This window comes from Eleutherodactylus coqui, chromosome 7, assembly GCF_035609145.1.
Source record: "Eleutherodactylus coqui strain aEleCoq1 chromosome 7, aEleCoq1.hap1, whole genome shotgun sequence".
Taxonomy (NCBI): domain Eukaryota; kingdom Metazoa; phylum Chordata; class Amphibia; order Anura; family Eleutherodactylidae; genus Eleutherodactylus; species Eleutherodactylus coqui.
Genome location: NC_089843.1, coordinates 198,568,457 through 198,588,032, shown reverse-complemented (window position 1 = coordinate 198,588,032; position 19,576 = coordinate 198,568,457). Strand labels below are relative to the sequence as shown.

At 44.3% G+C, this 19,576-nt stretch overlaps 1 protein-coding gene across 1 annotated transcript in view; it reads right to left on the bottom strand.

Annotated features, from left to right (window-relative positions):
* TMPRSS9 (transmembrane serine protease 9) overlaps positions 1 to 19,576 on the bottom strand; it is a 174,302-nt gene that overhangs the window by 2,263 nt on the left and 152,463 nt on the right. Inside the window, exons 16-19 of the mRNA XM_066574235.1 lie at positions 17,075 to 17,188; positions 13,089 to 13,260; positions 12,664 to 12,929; positions 957 to 1,093 (exon numbers count right to left, since the gene is read on the bottom strand). Of these exons, the coding sequence (XP_066430332.1) occupies positions 957 to 1,093; positions 12,664 to 12,929; positions 13,089 to 13,260; positions 17,075 to 17,188 (689 nt within the window). The remainder of the gene's footprint in view (positions 1 to 956; positions 1,094 to 12,663; positions 12,930 to 13,088; positions 13,261 to 17,074; positions 17,189 to 19,576) is intronic.

The window sequence follows — 19,576 nt, the reverse complement described above, 5'->3', positions numbered from 1 at the left end:
GTATCACTTATCTCCTAACACATTGCGTGTGCATGTGCACAACTCCATTGATTTCTATGGGACTTTTGGTGTGCAAATTTGCGGGAAATAGACTATGCTGTGTTTTTGTTTTTTTACTACCAAAATCTGCATGTTTACGAACATATTGAAATCAAAAGGTTCCATTCACAGCATATTGCCTGTAAGAAGCCGGCCTACGGCTAATATGAAGCATGCAGTTTTTGGTGCAGTTGAGCCGAAAGCAGTAGTGGATTAAAAACACAGGGAAATAAAAAGGAAGGCCTTCCTGCTTTTGGATCCACATTTGGCTCAAAAAACATGCATATGCCTTTAAAGCGTTCGTAGTAGGTCTCCGGCTTGGCTGGTGAGGAGCCTATGACGTGGGTCAGGAAAGGGTATCGTTTATGCAGCAAGGCTTATTGGGAACAGGTGGTGCTATTTGAACATTTCTGGAATATCTGAGGACAAACATTTTTTTAATGAGTTTAAGATAATTTTTTGTTTATAAAGACTGGATTGAAGTATAAACAATATCATGGGACAACCCCTTCACGGCCAATGACGTACCGATACGTCATGGAGGGTCCGGGTATGTATGAAGAGAGGTTGCGTGGCAACCTCTCTTCACACAGTGCGGGCATCAGCTGTTTATAACAGCTGACACCCGCGGGCAATAGCCACAAGCGGCCGATTGCGGCTATTAACCATTTAAATGCCGCTGTCAATTCTGACAGCGGCATTTAAATCCCCTGAACGATGTTTGGGGGTCCCGCAATGCCCCCCCGCGGTGAGATCGGGGGGGAGCCGTGCAGGTGTAATGGCTGCCTTAACAGACTGCCTATCAAGCCATCCCCGGGGGGTGGCTTGAAAGACTGCCTGTCAAAAAGCAGTATGACGTAATGCTATAGTGAGGAAGCAATTTTTTGTGTCTATATTTAAAAAAAAATAATACTTACAGAACAACTATCAACTCCACCCTGCATGAAGCCAGCACAGAGCATTCTAGGGCTAATCTGAATGGGATAGAACTTTTTGCAGGTTTGATCCCCTACAATGGTGACGGAGGCCTTCTGGAGCTGTCTGGACATGGGACCTGAAATGTATAGAAGCAATTCAAACATAAAAATACTTTATATACTTCAGAGAGATTCATCACATGACAGAGTATACTTGTTTTACGCCCTGTAGCAAACCAAGAGAAAAAATGATTCTTCACACCATCAACCAGAAGATAATAAAACCAACCTGAAATATGTAAAACCTTTAAATTGAACAATCAATGGGGCCACATCACTTCTATAACTACCCCGATCACCAGAAGCACCTTATAGTCAGACAAGAGTAGGTGAGTTTTTTTTAGCCAAAGTTTTTGGTTTGTTTTTTTGCTATACTTTACTGTGTACCTGTTTAAGTGAGTGAAGCATCCTCTCTTTTTTGTATGTTTTGCCTTATCCTGAGGGTTGGTTTTGCTCTCTTGCCTTACCTGGACATTCCCTTACAGTGGTGGATGAGCTTCCTGACACGGAGTGATGTAACTCCACGCATGGAGTAATCCTACCTTCCGATAAAACCTATATAGATCTGAAGCAGTTCAATTGCTATATTCCTATTTGGAGTGATGTGCATTTCAGCTGAGTGGGATTATAGAGGCACTAAATCTTTATTTAAACTTTTTACCGAGAGTTTCGGACTCCTAAGAAGAAGTGTCTGGAGGCAACTGTGAAAGTAAGCGTGTTAGTGTGAAAGTAATGAGTATTCTGTATTACACTTGTAATTCGAAGGATTAACACATCGTCCAGAGGATACCTCATATGCTAATAAGGCGGTGGTGAGGGGAAAGATTATCCAATTAGCTTCAAAGCCAAAAGCCGAGCGGACAAGGGAATTACGGGAAAAGGAAGCGGTCTACTCCTCTTTAATGCAGCGTCAAAACTTAGAACTGTTGTCTGAAATTGCAAAAGCACGGACTGAACTAAATTTATGTTTAACCACCCAGGCTGAAAATTGCGATTGTCTAGATACCTGTTTTTCAGGGGAACAGGCAGGGCAGATTGTAAGCACATAGGCTTACTCCTAGACCATTTCTCTCTGCCCTTCCCAAACTGCACCTCCCTAATGGATCCTTGAGCCAAGACCCACAAAAGATTGGAGAAACATTTGGTCAATTTTATAGTAAAAGAGGTTCAAAGAGTTAATCGAGGAGACGTTGCCTAAACTGCTCCTAGAACACCACAACATGATGGCTAGGAAAATAACAGTTGAGAAAAGTAGAGAAGCTGTAAAACTACTTAAATGCTCAAAAGCATCGGGACCGGACGCCTTCTCTAATGTTTATTATAAAAAGTTTTTGTCAGCCCTGGGAACTCCGCTATCAGGCTTCTTCAATTACGTTCATGAAGAACCGCGTCTACCTCCCTCCCCTAGCCAACCAGACATACATTCAGGTTATTCCTAAGCCTGACAAGGACCACACCGTCTGCGAAAATTATCACCCTATCTCCCTAATTAATAATGATTTGAAGATCCTTACCAAAATTATGGCTACCAGATTTATTATATTTATTGGACAATATATCCACCCAGAACAGGTGGGATTTATTTCGGGTCGCCATCGCGTCGGATGCAAGGAGAGGGCGGGGCTTGTCGTGGAGGAGCCAAATTTGAAAAAGCCTGAGAGAAGATCTACAGGACAGGTAAGCCATTGCTTTTAAGCTAGCTTGTATTGCTCCAAAGCGTCTGCAGCACTGGTTGTCAGTGAGTGCTCCAGCACTGGAAATCGCTGAATCTTCAGCTACAGCGGGGGCTGTAAGTAGCCAGTGGGGCAAAAAGGTTTTATGCAAAATCCAATGTATGTTTGGAATACTGCATCCTTATCCGCAAAAAACTCTGTTTGTCTGCCAGGGGGATAAAAAAGACGCCCCTACCAGAACAAACCTAAAAAATGTGCAGAGTGCGGATCGAGACTGCCAACTACATATGAGAGGCCTCTATGCAAGGCATGCGTAGCAAGGCTGGTTAAAGCGGAATCGGGGGGATTCCTAGAAGATGTCAGGAAGCTGGTCAAGAAGGAAGTGCGGTCAGCTCTGACATCACAATTGGCTATGCCAGCGGGGGCATCCAGGGCTAAGCGCCAGAAAAAGTCGTATAGCCTGGAAGAATATTCAGACTCCGAAAGAAGCTCGATCGGGACAGAGCTGGAAGAACCAGTGCCCGAAGAGTTCTCAGATGAAGAGGAGTCCAAAAAATATCTTATTTTATCAGGAGGACTTAGCGGAGCTCATTAAATCGGTCACTGACACCCTTAAAATGGAGGGGCCCAGAGAGCCGCGTACAATCCAGGACGAGATTTTCAGAGGATTAGGGGAAAGACTTTCATGTGCCGATCCACAAGGATTCTTAGAAGTACCTGAGGTTCGCACTAGACATGGGCAGAAGAACAAGTCATCTTCAGTTCAGATGCCTTCCCCTTGGGATTTCCTCAGCGCCCCGAATTTTTACAAAAATTATGGCAGAGGTAATAATACCTTATCTGGACGACATTCTGATCATAGCAGGGTCCAGAGAGCTCTTAGCAGAACACCTGGCGACAGTTCTCGATCTGCTCCAGTTTCTAGGTTGGATAATAGACTGGGGGAAATCAAGCTTAGATCCCAGCAGAGAAAAGGTATTCTTGGGTATAACGCTCGACTCGGAGGCTCAATGCTCCTTTCTTCCCGAGATAAAAATACAGAAGATCCTTCAACTAGTCAGGGCCTTTCTACGGAGGCGGTCATGTACCGTCAGGGAGGCCATGTCCCTCCTAGGGAGCCTGACATCCTGCATCCCTGGGGTAGCATGGGCCCAAACGCACACCAGACCCCTGCAGATCGTAATCCTTTCAGTCTGGGACAGAAGACAGTCTTCACTAGGAACAAAGATGCGCATCAAGAACTCAGTGAAGATATCCCTGCGCTGGTGGACATCCTCAGTGAATCTGCAAAGGGGAGTCCACTGGATACAGAACCCAGCCACACACATCATGACAGACGCAAGTGCCTGGGGGTGGGGGGTGCACGTGGGAGACCAACTTCTACAAGGTCCCTGGCCCTAGGAGATAAGAGGTCAATCATCAAATTACAGAGAACTCCAGGTGGTTTGGAAGGCCCTCCAACAGCTGGGGGACTCGGTAAGCAATCAACACATAAAGATCCTGTCGGACAACACCACAGCACTTGCGCACATTCGGCGCCAAGGGGTAACAAGGTCACCAGCCCTACAGAGCATCTCGCAAAAGATCTTCCGCTGGGCAGAGGGCCAAGGCCTCTCAATCTCGGCAACACATCTAAAAGGATCGCTAAACCAAAGGGCAGATTTCCTCAGCAGAAGACGTATAGACCCAGGAGAGTGGTTCTATCTCAGGAGGCGTTCAGAATCCTAACAGACAGGTGGGGACCCCCACAACTAGATCTATTTGCAACCAAGGAGAACGCCAAAGTGAAGAACTTCTTCTCCCTCAGTCCAGGAGACCAGCCAACCTGTGTCAGAATTGGGGAAGAAAGCTGGTGTATGCCTTTCCTTCAATACCGTTGATTCCAAGAGTGTTGCAATATTTCAGATCACATAGATGCATGCTGATTCTAGTGGCCCCTTTCTTCTAAGAACATTTAGCATCCAGGACCCAGTCATCTTCCCTGCCCAGGCAGATCTACTGACACGGGCCTCTGAGCTACCCGAATATAGACAATCTCCACCTAACAGCATGGATCTTGAAGAATCCACACTGAGGGGAAGAGGGTTCTCCGAGAAAGTGATCGGGACCCTAATGTCAAGTAGGAAGAAAACAACCAACCTTATTTATCAAAAAGTCTGGAGGAAGTTTATCTCATGGAGGCAGGGAAGAGAATACCGGGGCTCCCTTCCCGACATCCCCTTAATCCTGGAGTTCTTGCAGGAGGGCCTGGATATGGACCTCTCCCCAAGCACCTTAAGAGTTCAGGTCGCAGCCCTTAGTGCTCTATTCGACACCAAGTTATCAGAGAGCAGGTGGATTAGCAGATTCCTGACAGCAGCAGATAGGTTACGACCTAGGCCCACAAATATATTTCCGGACTGGAATCTAAATTGGTTCCTGAAAGCTATGGCAGCAGAACCCTTCGAACCGATCGAAGCACTTTCAATAAGAATGCTCATGATCAAACAAGTAGAGCTCAGGATGTAGTGATCCCCTCATTCTTCGATAAACCTAAAGACGAGGGGGAAAAAGTCCTAAATTGTCTGGATGTCAGAAGAGTGGTCCTGAGTTATATTAACATCACAAGTCATTGGAGACGAAACGACAATTTGTACGTCCAGTTCTTTGGCCCAAATAAAGGCAGTGCTTTAGCCGTCATGGGATATGGAAGCAGAAGACCCACCAGAGCGCCTCTGTTAGCACCACGACACTGGAGACAGCGCCCCACCTGGGCTCATGAGGTTGTAACAGGACCCTAGAAGACTGGAAACGTGGTGTGGTCCACCTAAACATGTTATTGACCATGTCTGATACTTTTCACTACTTGGTAACCATTTGCAGCCTTTCATGGATTTTATGTACCCCCAAAATGATGGGGTGTCCCAGATGGATAATGCACCATGCTATCAGTCTCAAGTTATCCAGAATTGTTTCAAGGACCACTCTGAAGAGTTCCTACAAAACTTGCACATTCACTTAACATGAGCCCAATTGAGCATTTATGGGATGTGATCCTGTACCTACATATAACACCGAGTTGTGAGTTGCTAAGCAGACAGCTCAACATCCCTCCAGATGTTACATCAAATCCAGGAGTGGACAGAAGACATCGCATTGCTGCACTTTGCCAGACTATAGTGGGTTCCATACAATATTAGTTCTTGTCACATGACTTTTGCCAGGTCAATGTATATTGGGACATAGTTACTAACCAATTGAATCCAGTGTGCTACTGCTGCAGTGTCTTCCAAGCTACGATAATTATTTTCCTTGAACAGAACAGTAAAAACCAAAAAAAGATCTTGTCATAAAACCGCTGTAAAATATTGTCAAAATCCCAAAAGACAGACCTGGGGCTTTAGAATCCTGGCAAGCCAAGGTTGTCCTGCATACACTACCGTTCAAAAGTTTGGGGTCACATTGAAATGTCCTTATTTTTGAAGGAAAAGCACTGTACTTTTCAATGAAGATAACTTTAAACTAGTCCTAACTTTAAACAAATGCACTCTATACATTGCTAATGTGGTAAATGACTATTCTAGCTGCAAATGCCTGTTTTTTTGTGCAATATCTACAAAGGTGAATAGAGGCCCATTTCCAGCAACTATCACTCCAGTGTTCTAATGGTACAATGTGTTTGCTCATTGGCTCAGAAGGCTAATTGATGATTAGAAAACCCTTGTGCAATCATGTTCACACATCTGAAAACAGTCTAGCTCGTTACAGAAGCTACAAAACTGACCTTCCTGTGAGCAGATTGAGTTTCTGGAGCATCACATTTGTGGGGTCAATTAAACGCTCAAAATGGCCAGAAAAAGAGAACTTTCATCTGAAACTCGACAGTCTATTCTTGTTCTTAGAAATGAAGGCTATTCCATGCGAGAAATTGCTAAGAAATTGAAGATTTCCTACAACGGTGTGTACTACTCCCTTCAGAGGACAGCACAAACAGGCTCTAACCAGAGTAGAAAAAGAAGTGGGAGGCCGCGTTGCACAACTAGGCAAGAAGATAAGCACATTAGAGTCTCTAGTTTGAGAAACAGACGCCTCACAGGTACCCAACTGGCATCTTCATTAAATAGTACCCGCAAAACACCAGTGTCAACATCTACAGTGAAGAGGCGGCTGCGGGATTTTGGGCTTCAGGGCAGAGTGGCAAAGAAAAAGCCATATCTGAGACTGGCCAATAAAAGAAAAAGATTAAGATGGGCAAAAGAACACAGACATTGGACAGAGGAAGACTGGAAAAAAGTGTTGTGGACGGATGAATCCAAGTTTGAGGTGTTTGGATCACAAAGAAGAACGTTTGTGAGACGCAGAACAAATGAAAAGATGCTGGAAGAATGCCTGACGCCATCTGTTAAGCATGGTGGAGGTAATGTGATGGTCTGGGGTTGCTTTGGTGCTGGTAAGGTGGGAGATTTGTACAGGGTAAAAGGGATTCTGAATAAGGAAGGCTATCACTCCATTTTGCAACGCCATGCCATACCCAGTGGACAGCGCTTGATTGGAACCAATTTCATCCTACAACAGGACAATGACCCTAAACACACCTCCAAATTGTGCAAGAACTATTTACAGCAGAAGCAGGCAGCTGGTATTCTATCGATAATGGAGTGGCCAGCGCAGTCACCAGATCTGAACCCCATTGAGCTGTTGTGGGAGCAGCTTGACCGTATGGTACGCCAGAAGTGCCCATCCAACCAATCCAACTTGTGGGAGATGCTTCTAGAAGCGTGGGGTGCAATTTCACAAGCTTACCTCAACAAATTAACAGCCAGAATGTCAAAGGTGTGCAATGCTGTAATTGCTGCAAAAGGAGGATTCTTTGACGAAAGCAAAGTTTGATGTAAAAACAATGTTATTTCAAATACAAATCATTATTTCTAACCTTGTCAATGTTTTGACTCTATTTTCTATTCATTTCACAACACATGGTGGTGAATAAGTGTGACTTTTCATGGAAAACACAAAATTGTATGGGTGACCCCAAACTTTTGAACGGTAGTGTAAATTTGAGGAACTCTCTCCCAAAGGGGAAGACTCTAGGACAGGAGCATAAAGAGTGTAAAAAGTACCAACTGCAGTGACCGAGGAGCAGGCCACGGCCTAGGAGACAGTGGGGTAGAGTTTGGGCCTTGTCACGGTGGCTCTAGCATCTCCCACCCAGAGGGTAACAGGTGACACATCCAAGGGCAGGTTAATTAAAGGGAACCCAAATAATGGATTACCTTTGTCCTGTTTTGTCTCATGACACCACCGTTTCTTCCATAGTGGGAATCCTGGATGATGGAGTAAATCCTATCCCATGTAAATCCACACACATGGGTACTGTTTAAGACACAGCCTCTGGAAATGGATGGGCGACTGGGCGTTTTACTTAACTTCAAGAACAGAAACAGTTCAGCAGCTTCCTGACAAGTGATGTGACAGGGAGAACTTGTGGGGTGACGGGAGAAACCACAGGCTCAGTTATCTGTACCACATATTTCTCTCTCTCGGTCTTTACCAGTTCACAATCGCGGACAAAAACACGCTGTAGAACTTCTGGGGAGTAGTAGTCCCCAACACTCATTAGGCCATCCTCTCAGCCTCCTCCATTCTGTGTCTGTGGGTTAAAGATACCCACAGACAGCTACCTTGTACTCCTTTCTCTCACAGGACCAGAACAGAACTCCGAACAGACTCCTCACAGCTTGCAGACACATATCCTAAGCATCATCACGTGACAGACAAAAAGATACATTTTCCAGGCAGTCAGCTTAGATACCAAACAGTTAACTCATTCAGTGCTGCAGCTGTGCAATGCACCCCATTCTTGCAACATGAAAGACACTGAGAACACAATACTGAGCATACACACCATTCAGGAGGGGTCCCGTTGTACTGGTAAGGTGGAGGCTACAACCCACAAGTTTAACTGAGGTATAATATATTCTATTAAGGAATTTCACATGATTTAGGAAATCCTGAGGCCCCACCCCCCAATCCTGTCTTTGTTGTAGAGCGGCACACTGCCCCCACTGCTGGTGTGATAGACTGGGGAGCCATCGCATACAACATCGATTACGCCTACTGGTACGAGGGACAATGACAGCTCAGCAATATGTTCAGGACATCCTGCAGCCACATATGTTCCTCTCATGGCAGCTTCCAAGATAAATTTTTAGCAAGAGAACGCCACTCTCGCACTAACAAGGGTGTCATAGGAATGTCTCCACAACATTGTCACACTTATGTGACTGCCCGGTTGCCAGATTTATCACAATTAGAACATATATGGGACAATATGGGATGACAACTTCAACAGCCTCTGAGTTTGCACATTCTACAGGCTCAGTTTCAGCAAATGTGGCCCGATATGCCACAGGATACCATACTGAACCTGTATTTCTCCATGCCCGCCTGTGTCACATCTTGCATCCAAGCTAAAGGCAGTACAACAGGGTACTAGAGTCTCCATGCCCACCCATGTCACATTTTGTATCCAAGCTAGAGGCATTACAACAGGCTACTAGAGCCTCCATGCCTACCCATATTACATCTCCCATCCAAGCTAGAGATGGCACAACAAGGTACTAGAGCCTCCATGCTTGTCTGTATCACATGTTGTATCCAAGCTAGAGGCGGTACAACAGGGTACTAGAGCTTCCATGCCCGCCCGTATCACATCTTGTACCCAAGGTAGAGGCGGTACAACGGTACTAGAGCCTCCATGGCCGGCCATATTACATCTTGTATCCAAGCTAGAGGCGGTACAATAGGGTACTAGAGCCTCCCTACAAGGGGTCGGTTTTCCACAATAAATAATCCTTTTGCTCTGATATTGTAATCACTTATATCAACATTACAATCACACAGAGAAAGTTTCATTCGATTCCAAAAACTCCTTCCAGGGAAAGGATTGTTTTTTGATGAATGTATATATGGATAATAAATTGAGAGCTGTTTTAGAACGGAGGTATAATTTTTCCGCAAGAAGATGTTACACAATTGCACGTCCTGTTGTCTTCTATTGTTTGTAAAGATATAAATATATAGATGGAGAGATATAGGGTTCGCAAGACAGAGCCTTAAAGCGACCCTCCAGGCCTGAACAAAGAAAGACGGCTGCACCACCTTCTCTGACTACCTGATGCACACTCCATATTAGCATGCATCATAAGTGTACACCTGCTTTGATTAAGCAATGCTACCAATGTAAGCAGTGCTGGCCAGTCAGATCACCATTTAGTGCCTTAAGCCCCATTTACACGCAAAGATGATTGCTCAAAATTCGTTCAAAAGATAGCTTTAATGATAGTTTGAGTGATCATTATGCATAAACTACTAATGGGCACTAATGCCCATTAGTAGCTTATTAGCTTCATTTGCATGTAAATGAAGCACCCTTCACTGTATGCAGATAACAGCAAGTGGTCTGTTATCTGCATTCAGGTCCATTGTTCTACCGCTGCACAGCCGCTGAAAACAATGTTAGCACTCCCGTAGAGAATCATAGCATGCGGTCCCTGCTATCAGCTGGCTGGCCGAATGATGGTTTTTATGCTGAACTAAAAATCATTGTTCGGCCGAAAAGCTAACATTACTAGCATTTACACGCAACGATTATCACTCAAAAGACATTGTTTGAACTAATTTTGAGCGATAATCGTTGTGTGTAAATGGGCTTTTAGACTACTAACGGATACTAATACACAGTGTGCATCAGGTAGTCAGAGAAGATGTGTAGCCATTAGAGATGAGCGAGCATACTCGCTAAGGCTAACTACTCGAGTGAGTAGTGCCTTAGTCGAGTATCTGCCCGCTCGTCTCTAAAGATTCGGCTGCCGGCGCGGATGACAGGTGAGTTGCGGCGGTGAGCAGGGGGCACGGGGGGGGGGGGGGGGGGGAGACGAATCTTTAGAGACAAGCGGGCAGATACTCGACTAAGGCACTACTCGCTCGAGTAGTTAGCCTTAGCGAGTATACTCGCTCATCTCTAGTAGCCATCTTTGCTTGTCCAGGCCTGGAGTGTCCCTTTAAGGCTCTGTCCTGGGAACCCTACTTTTCTCCATGTATACATTTAGCCTAAGACAGCTAAAGAATCCCATGGTTTTCAGTACCACCTTTTTACTGCTGCAACTCAAATCTATCTTGCCCAGATATTGCCTTTCTGCTACCCAGAATCCCATTGTGTCTAGCAAATATATCCTCTTTCTATTGTTCCTTCTTTCTAAAACTTGGAGAAAAATAAATTTATCATCTTTCTCCCATCATTCACCTCTCCACTCCTGACCTATCAAGCGCAAACTAATGTCTCCATACTTTTCCTAGTCTCATAAATCCGCTATCTCAGGGTAACCTTTGATTCTGCTCTGTCCTTCATCCAAGCCCTTATAATATTCCTGCCTTTTCTCAAATATAATCTTTTCTCCACCTCGAATGCCCTCATCATCTCCTCCCTATACTATTGCAACATCCTTCTCTGTGGTCTCTCACTTTTCTACCACTATCAATCCATGCTTAACTCTGCTGACTTCTATACCGGTAACGATCTTTGAACAAATCCTTAAATAGCATGTATGCAAATACTTGGATGAAAATGGAGTAATTAACCAGAGCTAGTATAGGTTTGTAGATTAGCCAGACTAATCTAATTTCCTTCTATGACAGAATCTCCAACTCGGTTGATCAAGTTAATGCGGTAGATATAGCATATCTCGATTTTAGTAAAGCATCTGACAAAGTATCTCATACCATACTTATTGGAAAATGACCAAATATGACAAGGCAACTGTTAGTTAGATTCACAACTGGCTGAGTGATCGTACTCAAAGTGTGGTCATAAATGGCTGAACATTCAAGTGGAAGAATGTATCAAGTGGGGTACCACAAGGCTCTGTCCTAGGCCCAGTGTTGTTCAACATTTTTATAAATTATCTAGATGAGGTAATTGAGGGGAAACTGATCAAATTTGCCGATGACACAAAGCTATGAGGTATAGCTAACACTATGGAAGAGAGAGAAGATTCAAAAAGATCTAGAAAAGCTTGAACAATGGGCAGCGACTAACAGAATGGCATTTAACAAGGAGAAATGCAAAGTCCTACATCTGGGCAAGAAAAATGAAAAAAGCACATACAGAATGGGAGGAATTGGGCTAAGCAGCAGCACATGTGAAAAAGACTTGGGTATACTAATAGATCATAGACTGAACATGAGTCAACAATGTGATGCAGCAGCAAACAAGGCAAACACAATTCTGGGATGTATTAAGAGAAGCATAGAGTCTATTATCCCCCTTCACGCTTCCTTAGTCAGACCTCCTCTGGAATACTGTGTCCAGTTTTGGGCACCCCAATTTAAAAAGACATAGGCAAACTGGAGCAAGCTCAGAAAAGAGTTACCAAGATGGTGAGCGGTCTGCAAATCATGTGCTATGAAGAACGGTTAAAGGATCTGGGAATATTTAGCTTGCAAAAAAGAAGAGGAGAGGATCCCACTGATTTCAATGAGAGCTGCACTTGTAGTTACGAGCAGCAGACACTACACTGAGGTCAAAGCAGAGACTTCCGCTCTGAGCCCTGTGTAATTGCTGCGCTGTCAGCAGGCACACAATTAGCTGATCAGTCGCGGTCAACTATTGATGATCTACCCTGACTCAGAGATATGCTGCGGATACCTGCATGATCAGGCAGGAAATACAATTTTTTTAAAACTCTTTACTGTGCATGACTGACGGCGAGCGTTTGCGGTCATCCGAGCTAAATAAATCACAAGTACGTGGGGTCGCATGCAGAATCTGACTCGTCTGCATGACAACGGCCTAAGATGTGACACTTTTCCGTTGCCTGTCTATAATATGCTGCTTAGCATGCACTCACACTTCTTTTGCAGTATACTGTACGTCAGCAGGATTTTGCCATGTATAACTGTGATGTACTTTTACTTCTAATTTGCGGTCTTATTACCTCCTTCCTTAGTAGAACCCCAGCCTGTAATAAAGCATTTTGTTCCCTCTGTGAAGCTGTGACTGGTGTCTGGGAGGCAGATAGGCTTTATGAGGTTTGTGAACAAGAGGGGTGACGGCAGCTCCAGTAGAGCCACATCATTATCCAGAGTGTAGACGTTGTAGAAGGGATGCTTGTGGATTCGGAAAATCTTCTCTACTCGTCCTTCTACTCCATTCAGGAAAGGGGTTCCCAGGTAGGCCGCCCAAACTTTGGGGTCATTGTAACTGTTAATGTTAGAAAAAGATAACTTATAATGTATTGAAACACTAATCAACAATTACTTTCTTTCCTTCTATGATTCTACATATATACAGTCCTTAATCCTTCACACATCTCGCCTTCCATCCCATTACCCAATACAGAATGGCCCTGTCAATAACTACATGTCAAAGCAGTGGGCAGCCGACAACAGCCAACGGTCCGAGATCAGAACAGCTCCACATTTGTGCTCCTTTCTTCTCAACCACAGACTGACTTGCCATGGCCATTCTCCGCGCAAGGAACCACTGCCTCCAACTATCTTGTTAAAAGGTAGTACAGGGGCAGAACCACAATCTGCAACAAAGGAAATAAAGTGTTACAAGTTATTTTAAAACATTGTTAATATATCATTGGGCCCAACAGCTACAAGTTACCCCTCGAAGTACAACCACCCCATTTTCAGACCAAACCCACCATATGAGATTGGCAGACAGACAAATGCTGATGCCCCCTACCTCCTCCTGCAAACACTGTGGAGGCAAGACAGCAGATAGAAAACAGAAGTTCCTGCCCTTCGCTCATCAATGGGAGCAGTCAGTAATTGGTCTGTTGATCAATGGTGATCATTTTCATATTCCTGTAGTGTGTTTTAATCCAGCAACATCACAGAGATATTATCTATTATAGTTTGGGGGTGTCTAGTCACAGTGTGGGGGTGTTATCTACTCATGCTATGATGGGTCTTAGGCTTCCCTCACACAGACATTTTTGTACAGAGTTTAGCGCTGCCTTTTCAGCACTGCGCTGAACGCTGTATAACGCTCCCATTCATTTCACACAAGCGTCAAAACGCAGCATCTTCAAAGCTGCGCTTTGACAGCGATGCATGTTCTATCTTTCGCCATTTATAGCCCTGCGTCACGCATTGAAATGAATGGGCAGTGGTTTCAGCGCTGCTAAAAAGGTGGCACAACTTTCTACCATTTTTTGACAGCGCTAAACGCAAGCCCTAGCTACACTACCTGAAAAAAAAAATCAATACTCGCCTAACGTGTTGTCCAGGTCCCTGCCGCTGCTCTCCATAACTCCAGGCAGGCTGCCGGGCACTTGTCATCGCCGACAGAGCATCGTTTGCTAGTGACAGAGTGAGAAGACCCCACCTCCAGCAAGAGATTGCCCTCATTGGTTCCTCGAGCGCTGGTTCTGATTGTATGAGCTCGCGGCACTCAGCCAATCAGAGCAATCTGTTGCTGGAGGCAGAGTCTTCAAACCCTGTCACTAGCAAAAGATGCTCCGTTGGCACTGACAAGTGCCCGGAAACCTCCCTGGAGCTCTGGAGAACAGCAGGGAGGACCCAGACAGCACCAGCTAGGTGAGTATTGGTTTTTTTTTTTCAGCTTCCTTGGCTGCACTGAAAAGGCAGCTAAAACGCTGGCAAAATGCACGCTAGCACTGCTGAATCCGCAGTAAACGCAGCTTTAAATAACTCCGCGTTTCTGAAAACATCTGTGTGAGGGAGGCCTTAGTGTACAGGTGTCATGCAGTCACAATGTGGTAGTGTAAAATCATAGAATGGTAGAGTTGAAAGGGACCTCCAGGGTCATCTGGTCCAACCCCCTGCTCAGTGCAGGATACACTAAATCATCCCAGACAGATATTTGTCCAGCCTTTGTTTGAACACTTCCATTGAAGAAGAACTCACCACCTCCTGTGGTAATCTGTTCCACTCATTGATCACCCTCACTGTCAGAAAGTTTTTGTGTCTCCTCCCTTTCAGTTTCATCCCATTTCTTCTAGTCTTTCCTTGTGCAAATGAGAATAGGGCTGATCCCTCTGCGCTGTGACAGACCTTCAGATATTTGTAGACAGCTATTAAGTCTCCTCTCAGCCTTCTTTTTTGCAAGGTAAACATTCCCAGATCTTTTAACTGTTCCTCATAGGATATGATTTGTAGACCGCTCACCATCTTGGTAAATCTTCTCTGAACTTTCTCCAGTTTGTCTATGTCTTTTTAAAGTGGGGTGCCCAGAACTGGACACAGTATTCCAAATGAGGTCTGATTAAGGAAGAGTAGTGGGGGATAATTACTTCAGGTCATCTAGACCCTATGATTCTCCTAATACATCCCAGAATTGTGTTTGTCTCATGTTCATTCTATGATCTAATAGTATACCCAAATCTTTTTCACATGTACTGCTTAGCCCAATTCTTCCCATTCTGTATGTGCTTTTTTCATTTTTCTTGCCCAGATGTAGGACTTTGCATTTCTCCTTGTTAAATACCATTCAGTTAGTTGCTGCCCACTGTGCAAGTTTTTCTAGATCTTTTTGAATACACTCCCTCTCTTCCCTAGTGTTAGCTATCCCTCCTAGTTTTGTGTCGTATGCAAATTTGATCAGTTTCCCCTCAATTCCCTCCTCCAGATCATTTATAAAAATGTTGACCAACACTGGGCCTAGGACAGAGCCTTGTGGTACCTCACTTGGTACATTCTTCCACTTGGATGTGCAGCCATTTATGACCACTCTTTGAGTACAATCACTCAGCCAGTAGTGCATCCACCTAACAGTTGCCTTGCCAATCCCATATTTGGTCATTTTTTCAATAAGTATGGTATGAGATACTTTTTTAAGTGCATTACTAAAGTCAAGATATACTATATCCACCGCATTTCCCTGATCAACCCAGTCAGTGATTCTGTCATAGAAGGAAATTAGATTTGTCTTGCATGACTTGTTTGTTACAAACCCATGCTTTATCCAAGTACTTGCTACATGCTGTTTAATCATTTTTTTTAAAGATCTTTCCCGGTATAGAAATCAGGCTCACTGGCCTGTAGTTTCCTGAATCCACCTTCTTCCCTTTTTTGAAGATAGGGACATTTGCCCTTTTCCAATCTACTGGAACTTCTTCTGTTCTCCAGGAATTTTCAAAGATTAGCCTGCATTCTTTTATTCCCCCAATAGCGCAGGGAAGATCAGTTGATGCTCCATCTACTGTCTGAGAGAAAAAAGATTCGAATTGGAGTTTAAAAGTTTGGCCTTCTCAACATTATTCTTAAGCAATTCACCATTTTCATCTTGTAAACATGCAATCTCTTTGACTTTTCTTTTGATATACCCCCCAAATCGTTTTTTTACTGCTTTTAACCTGTGTTGCAAGCCTCAATTCATTATTAGCTTTAGCTTTTCTGACACTTGCCCTACAGTTCCTGCAGACTGCAGTATATTCTTCTTTAGATATGTCCCCCTTCTTTCCATTTGATAAAGATATTTTTCTTCCTTTTTAACATGTGTGCAAGCTCTATGTTCATCCATTCTGGTCTCTCTAAATGCTTCCCATTCTTCCTTCTTTTAGGGATTGTTAATGATTGTGCTTCGAGAATCTCATTTCGCAATATTTCCCAAACTTCTTGGACATTTTTGCCCTTAAGAACATCCAGCCATGTGATTCTTTCTATCTTCTTTCTGAGTTCATTAAAATCTGCCTTTCTGAAATCCAACCTTGAGGTCTGAGTCTTCTCAGGTCTTCCTCCCCTCTTTATCCAAAATTCAAGGATAGCATGATCACTGCCTCCTAAGGTCCCAGTTAATGACCCTAGGAACCAGGAAGTGGGTGAGTATGAAAAATTCTTCACCCGGCTTCCCATCACATCGCCTATTAGCACCATAACTTCATTTATACTGCTTTAGGCAGGGGACAGGTTCTCTTTAAAGGGGTTTTTCAGGCAATGACCACTATCTGTGCTGGGATACACCGGGGTCAGAGCAGAAGCCGCTACTCCAACCCATATAGTGGCTGGCGCTCATAATTGCAGGCAAAGCTTTACTGAAATCAACGGGAGTTGTGCTGGTAATTGCAGTTTGGGGTCAGAGCAGCGGCTTCCGGTTCAACCCTGGTGTATCCGGGCACTGACAGCTAGAGCTGCCTGCAAAACCCCTTTAAAAGGCTGTATGACTGCAGCTTCAGACTACATAGGGTTTGATAGTTGTTACTATGGAGATGCATAGGTCTGCATAGCAGCTGTAAACACAAAACGGTAGGACATTTTTAATGAGGACTATTTGTATGATGATACGTGAATGATGGTACGTTACCTTCAAACTGCAAGAAATGAAAAGTAAAATGTAAACCAGACCTGGTTAATGATGGCTTTTCTTGTACTCACCACAGTTTTGTTCATCGGAGCCGTTACTGCAGTCTGGGACTCCATCACACTCTGGATTTGTTTTGCTGATGCAGAGTCTGTTGGAACATTTGTAGGTGGATGCGGTACATGGAACTGAGAAAATGTACTGATCATTTTCAGGCACCGATTGGAATACAGCAACAAAACCGCAAATAAGAACTATTAACAAAAATACTATTTTACTTTAAAAGGGTTTATCCACACAAAAACATTTATCACCTGTCTACACTTTATATAATGCAAGGACAGACAGGTCCGACAGGACGACCGTTCATCAGACTGGCTGTCCTGTAATATTATTCAGGTGAGATGCCTGGCCGGCCGCGGCTTCCTCCTACCAAATCACCTGTTCGCCCTGGGACTCACATTCTGAAATGTGTTGTATTTGATGGTATAACCCCTTTAAGGTTGGTCAGTTACAAGTGGTCATATATTATAGGCTATACACAGTTTAACCCCTTAATGATGGCCAATACGCCTCTTACTGACCTCACTAATGGGTTTTAACCCTGCACTTACAACTTTTTAAGGCAGTGGCTTTGTTGACTACTGACATCCCAACTCCTGTTCTAAGTGCCAGGAGGGGAGAAACCTCAGATCCTGGCAGCTTATCCCCTTATATACCGCAATCAATAGCAACTGTGCAGCATGTAAGCAGATAATAGTCACCCATCGGTACCCCACAATGCGATCACAAGGTACAAATGTGTTCCCATGGCAGCCAGAGGCATGACAAAGACCTCTGTTTCTACCATGTAATTTAGCCTATTAGGCCCCGCCTGCAACAGAGTCGAATAGTCTGATATCACAGTCTTAGTAGAATATATTACATAAGTAATGCAGTGTACTATTTTAGCGATGAAACCCTTTACATGCAATGATGTACAGTGGTGCCTTGGATTAAGAGTTTAATTCGTTCTGTGAGGGTGCTCTTAACCCAAAACACTTGTAAGTCAAATCGATTTTCCCCATTGAAATGAATGGAAAAGCTATTAATCCGTTCCGGATCGCAAAGCTCTCCCACTGATTTCAATGGGGATGGCGTTGCCCCATTGAAAGTAATAGGACACCGGCACCCCCGCAGTGATTTTCGGGGAAGGGCTTCAAATATAATCATCCCTAGCTGTAGTAAAAAAATATATACTCACCTGTCTGCCGGGGCTCAGGCGTGTCTAGCCGCCGTTTCTTCTCCCTGCACGGCTCTGAAGCTTTTCAGCAGGCAGAGATTAAAAATGCAGGGAGAACAAGCGGCGGCTAGACACGCCTGAGCCCCAGCAGCGGCAGGCAGGTGAGTTTATATTTTTTTACTACAGCTAGGGATAATTTTCAGGGAAGGACTTATATTTAAAGGCCATCTCCGAAAATCACTGCAGGGGTTGCCGGCAAGCCATTGCTTTCAATGGGGCCACCGGCAGCAGCAATGGCCCCATTGAGAGCAATGCTCTTAACCCAAGTTTTTGCTCTTAAATCAGAGCAAAAATGCGGGAGAGAGCCTGCTCGCAAGTCAAAAAGCTTGTAAGCTGAGGCACTCTTAACCCAAGGTATGACTGTACATTAATCGCGTTTCACCAAATCCCGCTATAAGTCACAGCCAGCTCCTGGTGTGGGATGATGTAAGCTTACTTCGGGGCCTGCGCGATCCACAATACAGAAGCTTACATCCTGTTGTGTTGAAGGGGTTTTCTGTGAAAAATACTACTGATGATTATCCTCAGGATAGGTTAATAGTTGATAGGCTGGCGTCCTCCGCTCAGGACTCTGACCGATCAGCTGAGCGGATGCATGCTGTCAGCGCCGCAAATGCACAGAGGTCAAAGCTGAAGCAGCAGAAGCCTCTGCACTGACCTCTGCGTAGTGGCCGGTGCTTGTAACTGCAGGCACAGCTTGTGTTGATTTCAATGAGGTCCTCGCTAGTATTTTCTATGGAAAACCCCTTTAACTACCACCCTGCCAGGATGTAAACTTACGTCCTGTGGCATAAGGCACAAAATAGGCCCATAACTGAAGGGTTAAAAAGAAATTGGAGATGGACTTTCCCAGGAAAAAACGGAAATGGATACATCAATACTTAGTTGATTGTACTGCATATTTGATATTCAAGAGTTAGCTAAATGAATAGAAATTTCAACCGTTTGTTGAGGTTTTTGTCATCTCTTTATGGTTCTCAGTTTGGCATTGTTAGAAATTCATTTTTGTTTGCGGACCTTTCTGTAAGTGATGTTTTCTATATAAAGGTAAGAAGCCAAGATAGATACAGACAGACATTCTGCTTTATGTTTCCAGATTTCAGATGCCGCTAACAATCTTGTCAAGAATTGCTTTAGCAGCATACGAGTGTATTTATTAGTTTTTACATGACATCATCAGTAGAGATGAACGAGCACGCTCGGATAAGGCAGTTACTCGAGTGTGCATCGCTAGAGTAACTGCAGGCTCGGGGGGGGGGGCGGCGTGGGGTAGCGGGGGGAGAGAGAGAGAGAT